At 39.8% G+C, this 12063-nt stretch overlaps 1 protein-coding gene across 7 annotated transcripts in view; it reads right to left on the reverse strand.

Annotated features, from left to right (window-relative positions):
* Positions 1-12063, reverse strand: part of ICA1 (islet cell autoantigen 1) — a 150615-nt gene that overhangs the window by 22268 nt on the left and 116284 nt on the right. For all 7 annotated transcript variants that reach the window (XM_021102429.1, XM_021102425.1, XM_021102427.1 and 4 more), the window contains exons 9-12: positions 6854-6951; positions 4576-4628; positions 3165-3227; positions 3021-3053 (exon numbers count right to left, since the gene is read on the reverse strand). In XM_021102429.1, coding sequence (XP_020958088.1) covers positions 3021-3053; positions 3165-3227; positions 4576-4628; positions 6854-6951 — 247 coding nt within the window. The remainder of the gene's footprint in view (positions 1-3020; positions 3054-3164; positions 3228-4575; positions 4629-6853; positions 6952-12063) is intronic.

The raw sequence follows: 12063 nt of genomic DNA on the forward strand, positions 1-12063 counted from the left end.
TTACATTATTTAGTAAGAGAAAACACATTTCATTAGGACACTGAGTAGGAGTGATTTTCTGAACCCAAAGTTTCCGAGAATTGCATCCTTGCTGTTGTCACAAGAGGTCTGCTCTCTGATAACATTGTGCCAGGGCTTAGCCACAACGTGCCCAACAGAATCACCACGGGAGCAAACTGGTCCCCAAGCAGCAGGGTGCTAGAGCTTACAGCCCCCCAAGTCCTAGAAAGTCAGCCATCCCTGGATTAAGCTCTTTTTATTTCTTGATTGTTTAATGTCTTGCATATTATAATCAGTGTTTTAATTCAGGATTTGGGCCTTCAGGCGGTTTTCCGTAAGGCACACATTTGGAAGTCAACTAATTATAAGTGTTTTTTTCTTCAGTCACTGCAAGTTCTCTGTGCAGAGAGAATATATTTGTACTCATGGCCATGTTAATTTTTAAGCTGCTGCCGCCCTAGAGGCTGCCGAGGCAGAAGAGGCAGATACTGGGAAAGCATGGCTCATGATTCAGGGAGGGCTTTGTGGGTTGGCAGTGATAAAGGGAACAGAGAAATTCTGTGACATTGCATTTAACTGAGAAAACATGTACTCTGCTTGAGATTGAGTACACATTTTGAGGAAGAGCAGATTCATCTCTTTATCTTTAGAATCAAACTGAGAGCTCAAAAAAATAAAAGATATGAATTGCTATTCCATGAAACAGAGATTGAAACTATCAACCAATGAGGTGTGGAAGTTGTTTTAAATAACCGGAAAGATAATCTTATTCTAGTGTATCTTGGCACATGTGTTGGAAGAAGCACATGAAAGTAAGCTTGCGTCTTGGGCAATAGCATTTCTGACTTAATACTGTGAAGAAATGCATAGCTACTGGGTTAGTGTTGTACCATTAAAAATTCAAAACCAAGAAATATTTTTTTGTAAAAAGGGGCTAAGCATGAGACTGTAGATTCAAATTTGCTTGTGTCTATATAAAGAAATCCTGGAGGGATGCACTAGGGGAAGGGAGCCTTAGAATTGTGGTGGGGGGGACAGCAATGGGAATGAAAGGTTTGGGTTTTATTCTTTACTATATACATTTTAAATATCACTTGGTTTTTGGTACTAATGTGAATATGCCACCTAGTCAAAAATTAGGTTTATTAAAAAAATTAAAGAGATAATGAAAGTAAGGAGAAACCTATATAAACAAGAAGTGGAGAATAGACGAAATAATCTTCATATCAAAAGAAGTTGAAGCTTATGTACGATTATAAATAATTTGTGGAATGTTAAGATTTGCTAAAGCTTAGCAAGGTGCTAAGTATCTATTGTTATATTATTTTCTCTATCTCACCTTTGCAAGACTGAAATGTTTTTCTCTCCCAAAATATAATTTGTTAAAAAACATGTTGATTTCATCAAAATAGTCTATCCTTAAGCAAAGAGAGAAACATTTTTATGAAAATATAGGCCATGGAAATCTTTTTTTTTTTTTTTTTTTTTTTGTCTTTTTGCTATTTCTTGGGCTGCTCCCACAGCATATGGAGGTTCCCAGGCTAGGGGTCGAATCGGAGCTGTAGCCACCAGCCTACGCCAGAGCCACAGCAACGTGGGATCCGAGCCGAGTCTGCAACCTACACCACAGCTCACGGCAACGCCGGATCCTTAACCCACTGAGCAAGGCCAGGGACCGAACCCGCAACCTCATGGTTCCTAGTCGGATTCGTTAACCACTGCGCCACGACGGGAACTCCAGGCCATGGAAATCTACATTACTTATTTGCTTTTTTACTTTCACAACCTAGTATGATTTCAATATTTACAAATAAGTAGTCTTTCTGATAAAACACACATGGACGTTCATGAAATATTGCACAGTATGTTGTCTGAAATGGGAAATTAATAAGAAAAGTAGGTTTCTGTCCTTGTTTATATTCCTTAGCCTGGTATTTTTTTTTTTTTTTTAGCCCTGGAAATGATGCTAGAGGTATGTTGCCTTTCCAGTTTTGAAAAAACTTTCATCAATGGTCTCTGTTTTACAGACTTTGTTTCTTTCACACTTTGGGAACTCAATCCAAATCAAGCAAAGACTGAGCAGAGAAAATCGTCGACCCTCGTTAACTGGGCCCATCAGGATGATCTTGGTCCATTTCTAGTCCCATAAGACCAGGGCAGACTGTATGCCAGCTACCCAGGGCAATGGGTGCTCTAGAGTTTGGCTGAGAATCTCAGGGGCTGTCTGGACTCCTGGTCAGTCACTAAAAGGAAACCTGTGGTAGGATGGAGAGCCAAGGGTACAACCAAGCAGAACACATTCGCTTCCTGGGGATCACTTAAGACTATGCATGTCTCATCCACACCCACAGTCCTGAACTCTATTGTGCAGGGTTATTTAGTAAATGATTTTAGGTCTGGTGAATGTGAGTGTGGGACTAGCCAGGGAAACTCTCCCTCTGCATGTAACTGAGGTTCAATGGAGACAAGCACAGCACACCAGCAGGGCAACATTTCCATTTCTACATCTCATCTCCTCACCACCTGGAGAGTGTCCCTGTGTCAGAGACGGTGAAAGATCCTTTGCATATTGTCTCCAGTCCTGACAATAACCCAACAAAATTGTTGCTACTGATTCCAACTGACAAACAAGTGAGGCTAAAAGAGTTTAAGTATGAGCAAGTTATTTAAGGCCACGCAGATCATTTATAGGAAAAGCACATTCAAATCCAGTTCTGCCTGATTCTGAAAGCCATGGTTTTTTCTACTCCAGCATACACTCTCTGACATAATGTTTAGTTTTAGTAGTTTGAACATTACGTAATTATATATAAGGTGACAGAAGGCAGAAAGATAAGATATATACTATTTGCACTTGGGCATATTTAAAGTCACTGAGCAAGACAAATGGCAATCACCTAAAAACAATTGTTCAAGAATGCAAAGCTATTAAAAAAATCGAAATTACATTTGCCTGCCTATAAAAACAGTATTTAAAATATTAAACAAATGACAACCCCAAAGAAATGTGTGACTCTTACCACCTTCCTCGGGTTTCATGTCTAATAGTTCTTCTGTAGATTCATTAGCAAAGGGGAAAGAAAAGAAAATTATGTCAGTTTCATTTTGTAAGGCGTTTGAGTCAAATTACTAAAATTTGAGCTGTTTTCTTTAATCTAGATTACCTGAGCATACACCATGTGTAGAGCTTTTGTCCAAAGCGGATAAAACACTTTTTCCATCTTCAGCTGTAAATATAACACATGCATTGGGTTATCACCAATTCACAATGGTGTTTGCATTTGTATCCTAACTCAGTGTAAGGTGAACACACAGCTTCAGGAAGATGTGCTATCTACAAAGCTCACTCATGGGGAAGCAGGGGTCCATGGGTTACATTTCACTCAAGCTGATGGCTCTCAATGAACACTGAGTGAACAACCCTGAATCCTTGCTTTTTTGGTAGAAAACTATTCAACACTGATAATAATTCTCCTTCTGTGGGCAAATGCATGACTTAAGTACTTGACGTCATGTCACTTGATGGAGCTAATGAACCTTGGCCACATGGACCTAGCTAAAATTAAAGGGCAGATGCAAGTGAAAGAAGCCAAACCTGTAAAGGTTATGTACAGCATAATTCTAACTATATTACATTTTGGAAAAATGCATGTCACCTATAAAACTTTTCCTGCATCTCCAAAGATGTGAGTCCTATGGAAAGGGTCAGCTTTCCACCCCATGAATCCCATCACATTCGTCTCCTTAGAATAAGAACTGTCAATGATCTTTTGTTCCTACTACCTTCCCTTTGTTGCAAGAACTCATATATCCTAGTTTCCCCCTCACCTCCTTGGAGTGGTTTCTCAGCGCTACCTGAGCTACGTGAGATGCTGTCTCCTGGGCAGGAGTCCTAATTTCACCCCAAATAAAACTTAACTCTCAAAACAAAACAAAAGAACCACCAATGAAAGAACCAGCAGTGATGGCAGGAGGCAGGAAAAGCTGGTAAACCCTTCATGGCACACTGAGTGGTCCACCAAGGCTCTGATCCCTTTTCTGACCACACAAGGGTCAGCGAGTGGTCCGAGGGATATGGTGTCACTCATGACAGAGGAGCACCAGGAACCACCTGGAAGAGCATGCTCCGAGCTCTCCCATCCATTCACAGCAATGGCTAACACCCACCCCACAAAATCAATCTCCCACAATGTCATCACATGATCCCATCACAACCATCTCTGCAGCCCAAATGGCAGTTACAACCAGTAATGGTAACAGCAGAGGTGTCATCATCTGTTGTAAAGGAAATATCTCTGTTGAGTTCCAACTGTGATGTTACTTTGACGGGGCTATTGCTGAAATGATGAATAATGCTATTTTCTGGTCTAAAATACACAACCTCTCTAGATAACACGACAGGGTCAACAGGACTGATATTTGAAAATGTAAAACTGAAACAAGAGGAAGCCAATTAGCATAGAAGTTTCTCAACTGGAGAAAAAAAGCCTCGGGGGAGTCTGCCAAAAAAGAAAATGAGATGTCTGTTGTGCAGTAGTATTTCAGAAGCAATTATGAATAAAAATCAAAACTTACTCTTAAAACTAGAGGATTCCTTGTGCTGGTTTTCATCCTCTAATGAAATTAACCTTAAAATTAAAAAACAAAGTTTAGCCATGTTCTGAAAAGGTTATGATTGAGCCACGTTTCTGTACAATATCTATTACTATACTTACATGTGAAATATGAACATATAGTCATTTACACACTATACATTTTTGGAAGAGGAAGGAAATTTGCTGGCTTTCTCCTGTCCCTGTCCTAAGGCTGGTCAAGAGTATCTTAACATCTGAAGTTGGTTTCATGGTAAGGCACATATCCTATAAATATCTAGGTGGGTAGTTAGGCATAACAAAGACAGTTACTTATAGTTATCACATTAAAAAGCAGAGTTAAAAAGCTGATGGAGAAGCAGGTATTCATTCTGATTCCTGGAGTTATAGGAGGGGACACCTCAGGAAGTTAGCTAACTTCTCTAGGGCTGAAAGCAGGCTCACGCTCAAGTCCAGAATTCTATTGCCTCCTGGACTTTTACTATTCCTGGGTAAGATCACGGCAGAGAGATATCCACACTCTGAGACCAAGCGGGTGCCTCTGAGCCTCCCTCCTAACACAGTGGCTCACTTTACCTGCTATTTCTGAACACAAGTCATATTATATTTTCAGTGGCATTTAAAATAGTTACTGGGTTATAATCTTTGAACTTTAAAAAAAGGAAGTACTAAAATAACAAAGAAATAGGAAATTAAAACTAATCAAGACAATCTTGGGTGGTTCCTCTCTAAGTAAAAACTAATGCTTTATTTATTTATTTTTGTGTCTTTAGGGCTGCACCTGTGGCACATGTAAGTTCCCAGGCTAGCAGTCGAATTGGAGCTGCAGCTGCCAGCCTATGCCATAGCCACAGCAACGCAGGAGCCGAGCCACGTCTGCAACCTGCACCACAGCTCACAGCAATGTTGGATCCTCAACCCACTGATCGAGGCCAGGGATGGAACCTGTACCCTCATGGATACTAGTCAGGTTTGTTACTGCTGAGCCACAATGGGAACTCCTAATGTTTTATTTTGATTGCATGAACATATAAGGGTGAAAAGAAGGCACCAGAACTCACTCCATGAGCCCTGCCTCTCACGACATCAGAGGCTGCAGGCAGTCTTCTAACCTCTCTGAGTCTTGCTTCTATCATTTACATAATGGGGAAATATGAACATTAATACAGTATGGTTATCATGAGAAGAAGTCGAGTTAATATGAATAAAGCACATAGTAGGCACTCACTAAATGGTAGCTAGCATCACCATTACTACCAGGAACAGGTTAAACTGCTTCCTCCTAAAACAGTCCATTGTACCAGATTCAGATCACATTCTCAGGTTGTTCCTACAATGAAAAATTGCCTTCGTTCTGCACTAAAATTGTTTTGTCTAGTATTTGCTTTAAAATTAAAGAGGACTACCACGGGCAATGACTATTTCTGTCAGATGAAAAAGCTATATTCAAAAATTTATTTAGAAACACAGTAAAAATAGAGGGCTGTTTTGCCACAGGACTGTCATCTAAACTTTCTGTGTGTGGGGAAAATGAAGAGAAAAGGGAGAGGTAAGTCCATCTACTCTGCTTTCCTAGGTCGGCTAGTTCAAGACTAACCCCGTTTCCACTGGCTATGACATCTCAACAGAAGAAGACATAGGTTCACATTTAAACCTCTTCCTCAATGTAGGAGACTAGGAATCATGCACCATATAGGCTGAAAAGTTCCTCTCGGTATTTAACATGACTGGCAGCGCCTTCTCTGTAAAGAGGCAAGAAATGAAGATGGAGGAGTTACTTCCTGCACCCGAAGAGGAGAAAAGAGGAGTAGAAAACAAAATGTCCAACCCAACACTTGTGTTTGACAACACCTGAGTACTGTGTGTGTTGTGAGGCAATGTCATAGGTTATTTCCCTCTGTGAGAGAAAAGCTGGGGGTTTCCTATCTAGGACAGGATCTTGTAACCGATGGTGACAAAAGGAACAGATGGGGTCCAGAAATCCAAGTGAGCAGAAAGCTGGGGCTGAGGTCAGGGAGCACTGGGGACCTTTGCCCTTTCTTGCCCCCGTCAACTCCTCACAAGTTGCCCCTCTAAGCTAACAGGGATAAGTGAGCCCAGGCTTAGCAGGAATTTGGCTTCAATTTTTGTATGTTTCCTCTGAGAAGGGAGGAAGGAGAGCAATCTGATGCGTCTGAGACCCTGGCAGACTCGGGCAGCGAGGATGGCACTGCCCTTAGCTGTAGAGGAAAGGTTTGCCAAGAGAAGAAGCTGAGACTTACTGACTGGGCTCCTCTGCAGTGACCTCGGCACTTTCCTGCTGGGTGATCCTCTTCCTTTCTTCTTTCTCAACCAGTTTTTTCATAGGGTCTTGTAAGCTCTTGATGACAATAGTGGAAAGGAAAACAAAGAAAAAAGAAAAAGAAAGATCAACAAAAAACTTGACTGCCACTGGTCCCAGTAATCAAACTTTGAAGTAGAGGTTTAGGGAGGTAATCTTGAACCAGTCAAGCCGGCAGGAATAAAGTTTTACACGTTCTCAGATCCATCCAAGAAATACTAGCTTATAAAGGAGAGCCGTTTCGCCACTAGATTTATGTTTTCCCGTTTGTGATAAGCTATTTGAAAGAAGGCCTTTTGGCTATTGCTAACTTTATTTTCCATCTTTAACATGCAGCTAAGATAAACATTCTGTTCTGCTTGCAGCCCACACACTGACAGAGTAGAAGCTTTCTCTCCCGCAAAGATGAGACAATTTTATTTTTAATTTTGTTTGCTGTTTTGCAATCTAAAAACAGCTTATTTTGAAAAAAAACAAGAGAAAACAAAACCTTTTTTTTTTTTCAAACCCAAAATAGTGGCTTAGCATATTCTGACAAGTGAACTCCCACGAGTGGACAGAACAGGTGCATTCAAATCTTTGTAGATTAAAAATGGGTGAAAGCCTTTTTTTGGCACATAATTTCTTTGAGTTACTGTTCTTAAAGTTTATCAAAAATTTAAGGAAAGATTTAAAAAAAAAAAAAAACCAAGCCAGTGCCTAGGAACTGCACACCAGTGACAAAGTCTGAAAAAGCAAAACATTCCTGTAACAACTGAATAATGAGTTATACAAAAAGACCTCTATTTTTGGCCCTAATTATAATACCGACACAAAAGAAGTATCTCAAGATACTTGTCCTGATTATATTTTCAGAATTCTTAAAATCTAAGTCTTTATCCTTTGGGTCTTCACTGTTCTATTCCATCTCCTTCCTTTACTTTTCTAGTGCAACACACATAGAAGAGGCAATTATGTTTCATATATCAACTCTGAAGGATAAGTGATGGCTGACCAGAGGCCTGGGTGAATGTAGGCTGAAGGCCGAGTCTCAGCAGAGCGGAGCTGTGACTGATTTTGGTGTCTGCCATGGACACCAAATGGACATGGAATCATTCCTCCTGCCAGAACAATTTTCCTAAAACACCTAGGCCATCATGTTACCCTTTTTCTCAAGAACCACATAGTAATTATTTCTTCCCTTTTCTAGTCTAAACTTCTCTGACCAGTTTTAAAGAGTTTCTAAAATGTGACCCTATCCTATTCTTCCAGATGCCTTCCTAACATCCCCACTAACCCCACACGTCTTCCCCTTCACTTAGGCCCCACCTAAGAGTCTCCTGTGTGCTACATTTCCCTTCCTAGCCTTGCCCATTCTGCCTCTTTAACTTAAAGAGCTCTCCCTACCTGTCTGTCTAGGCTCAAAAGTCCTATCAGTCTTTGCAAAGCCCAGATCAGTTACTACCATTTTCCATAAAGTACCATTTTTCAATCGCTGAGCATGCCAAATTCAAGACAGTCCTTCCCTCTCCAAACTGCATTTACAGTTTTATTAATATTTGATTATATATATATATACATATATGTATATATACTGTATTATGTTTTGTCTCAAAAATATTTTTTAAATTAGAAAAACAATAAATCCACATGTAGCATATTTGGGAAGTAAAGAAAAAAAGGAACAATTACTCATAATTTCATTTCCCTAAAATGCTGAGTTATTATCTTCATATATTTCTTTCCTTTTTTTCATATTCATATTACTTATATAGAGTCTCATTTGGTATAGTAGATATTCTTATATAGTGTAGTCTGCTTAACCATTAATATCTATGTTTAACTAGTATAGCTATCAAGTTTATTAGAGTGGAGAATATAAAAAAATATTTCATCTATCTTAAAAATTTAATACTGAATTAAAAATATAAATATGCACTCATTCACCAATATTCTAAGGTAGGGCTAAAATGTTTTCTTTGAGTATATGTCCCCTAAGTGGGGTTCTGAAGCATTTTCTTGCATAAACCACATCCATATAGCATTGCCATCATGTTTAACAATTCCTTTTTTCTAGACATTTACATTAGTACACTCAATCAGCAAATAGAGTCTAAGCACTTACCAAGCACCAGGTGCTCTTGTGGGTGCTGGGGATCCATGGAGAACAAGACAGACAAGATTATCAGCTAGTAATGGGTCCAGGCAGAGAATTGAAATGGGGGATAAAAAGTGATTGGGTCACACTTTAGATAATAGGAATGTTCTCTCTTAGAAGTGATATTTCAGCTGAGAGCCAAATGGCATGAAGAAGCCAGCCATGTGCTGCTCAGGGAGACAAGGAGACCCTGTGCAGAGACCTAGAGATGGGAACAGCTTGGCTTGTTTGGGCTGCAGTGCAGTGGGCAGGGGGACAAGTCTTATGCGACCAGGATAAAGACGTCAGGAGGGGTCATACAGGCAGAATGTTCCTTTACCTACATGAATATGGGTAATATTTAACATTCTGCCCCATTAGTTTCATTATACTCTTTCTCTCTCTCTACCATATGACAATGAAATGGAATCCATGATCCTTTGCTGAAGGGGGAAATGTTATGAAGGACAGCATTGGAGTAAATGAGGCAATTGGAACATAGCCTGTAGTTTACGTGTTCTTTATTTATTCACACATACATACCCCAAAAGGCACACTCTGGGAAAAGTGTGCCCAATGTGTGTGTGTATTTGGAAATCTGTAACCACAAGGAGTTCAACGGATGTCAAGGACTTACTCTTCTCAATTGAGCTGACAATCATAGCATTTTATACACACACACACACACACACACACACACACACACACACACACCTTCTAGCAGTTTTATTCTCCAAAGAGTGTTCTAACCCTGGTCAAAGTGCAGCCAGGAGAATTTTCAGCCAAGGTTCTGATGGATTCAAGTTTTGTTTTTAGATTCTGTGACACCTGCTCAGGCCCCCTGGTTTGCTGAGCTATCTTCTCACTGTGTTTCCTTTGTATCATCAGTACTGAGCAGGCTCAGGACGGCTGCTCTCAGGGGCTGAATCTAGCCTCCACAGAGCTTGCCTAAGCCCCTGAGATGCCCTTGACAGCTCCATGGTTATCATCCCTTCTGTCTCCAGCCTGACCTCCCTTCAGAACCACACTCCAGCAGCTCTCAGACAATTCCTTTGTAATGTAAACCACTGATTCCTTCTTTTCAACTCCTGCCCCCATTTGGGCCATTAGCAGGGATTCCATTGTTGGCTCCCTGTCTCCACAATCAGGGTTAGGTCACTATTGTGCTTCATCAACAGAATGGCTGCATTTCCAATTGCTACTTTAATTTACTATTAATAATTCCTATGACAATCACTCCTTTCTTCCTACCATTACCATTGTCCTTAAAATAATTTGGCTGTTGCCACTCAAGAGAGGGCTTGTAGGTACTTGTTGGTTTATAAATTAACTCAGGGGAATAATATAAAAAGGCTTATAAAATCCTGAGCACCTGGGCTTGTTTATTAAATATTAGAATTTTGAACCAAGAGGACTTGTGTGCGTCTTTACTGAGATATAATTCATATACCACAGGTTAACTCATTTAATTCAGTATACAATTCAATGGTTTTTAGTATAGTCGCAGTTGTTTAATCATTACTACAGTCAATTTTAGAACATTTTTAGAGGGCATCTCTTAAAGCAAGAAGTTTTTAGATCAAAGCTATGTTCTTCTACAGGGATAAAACCCCACAACACCACATATGGGACTTGTTTCTTACAAAAGATGGTACACATTGAAGATATAAAGAGTCTTAGAGGAACTCTGAAACATCATGGAGGACAAATTGTGTCTGCTTTCTTCCCTCCAAATTAGTTCCCGGGTGTGACCGTCAGATGTAGGATATTCTGCATGGTGAGCTCTTTCCAAGGTTTGATTACAAAGGCCCAACTGGGGGCCAGGGGTGGAGATGGATTCTTTAGATGATTTGAAAGTCCATAACTCAGCTGAAAACGCTTAACCTTATAGGCTCTTTAAAAGTCAAAGGTGACAGCATTTTCTGTGTGACACAAACATCTGCTCAGGCAAAATCTAAGAGGCTTGGCTGACTGTACAGACAAGACAACCATCAGATGGAACCAGTTTGCATCACTGGCTGATGGAAGCCACTTTCAAATCCATGTCCAGAAATAAAATGTCAAAGCATTCTATTTCTAAGCCCCAAACCTACTAGGTCCTTCATTAAAATTGCTTGTGAAAATAACTTTGAATTAGAAGCAACACAGCATCATATAAGACGGAAAGGTTCTCTGGGAAGGAGAGAATGTTTTCATACGAAGTAACCTTGTTCTATAAGGGCTGCACTGACATGCTAATAGTTTCCATCAATGCTTAAATGCTTTCAGGAAGCACACACACAATATGTAAGATCAGCGTGACAGAGGAAACGTACAGACCGAGCTTGCAAAAGTGTCTTAGAAAGGAAACAGCTTAATATAATAATGGGAGTTACTACTTCCTGTATTAGGAAAATAAAAGCAACAGCAACATTCATCTGAATGAAAGCAAAACTACTCAGCAAAACAAATTTCACAGGCAAATGGCCAGCAGCCAGTCCTCATCTATGACCTAAATTTAATGTTTAACTTTGACAATTGGGTAACACTTTCTCTAATCTTTAATTGCAACATTTAATTTTCTTATGTTACTTCCCATTAATTACACTTCATGTATATAGAGGTGCCAAATAAATGTCTAGAAAAGGAAACAAAAGTGCTCAAGATAGCAAGCCATGGTTAAAAGATGCTGAACTCAGTTGGGTGTGTGTGTATATTTTTTGTTTGTATAATTGGTAGCATGTGAGGAATAAAAAGCAGAGGCCATGATGACGTGTATGAGCCAATAATTCACAGACCTTTAGCACACATGTCCTCCCCACCCAGGCAGCTATAAATTTATAAAGGCACTGTATAAGGAACACTCTTAATCCAGGATCAGAAGGTACTCTTGAATTCTACTGTAGAAAAAAAAATTCCAACAGTAAAATTTGAGAGAAATAAATACAATCATAAATAATTAAAGAGTCTGATTCTTTAAAATAAGATGGAAAATGGGACCTAGGAAGGTGGCACAGGGTACTGGGCAGAGATGGACTTTGGAAACAGTTCAAGAA

This window comes from Sus scrofa, chromosome 9 (assembly GCF_000003025.6).
Source record: "Sus scrofa isolate TJ Tabasco breed Duroc chromosome 9, Sscrofa11.1, whole genome shotgun sequence".
Taxonomy (NCBI): Eukaryota; Metazoa; Chordata; class Mammalia; order Artiodactyla; family Suidae; genus Sus; species Sus scrofa.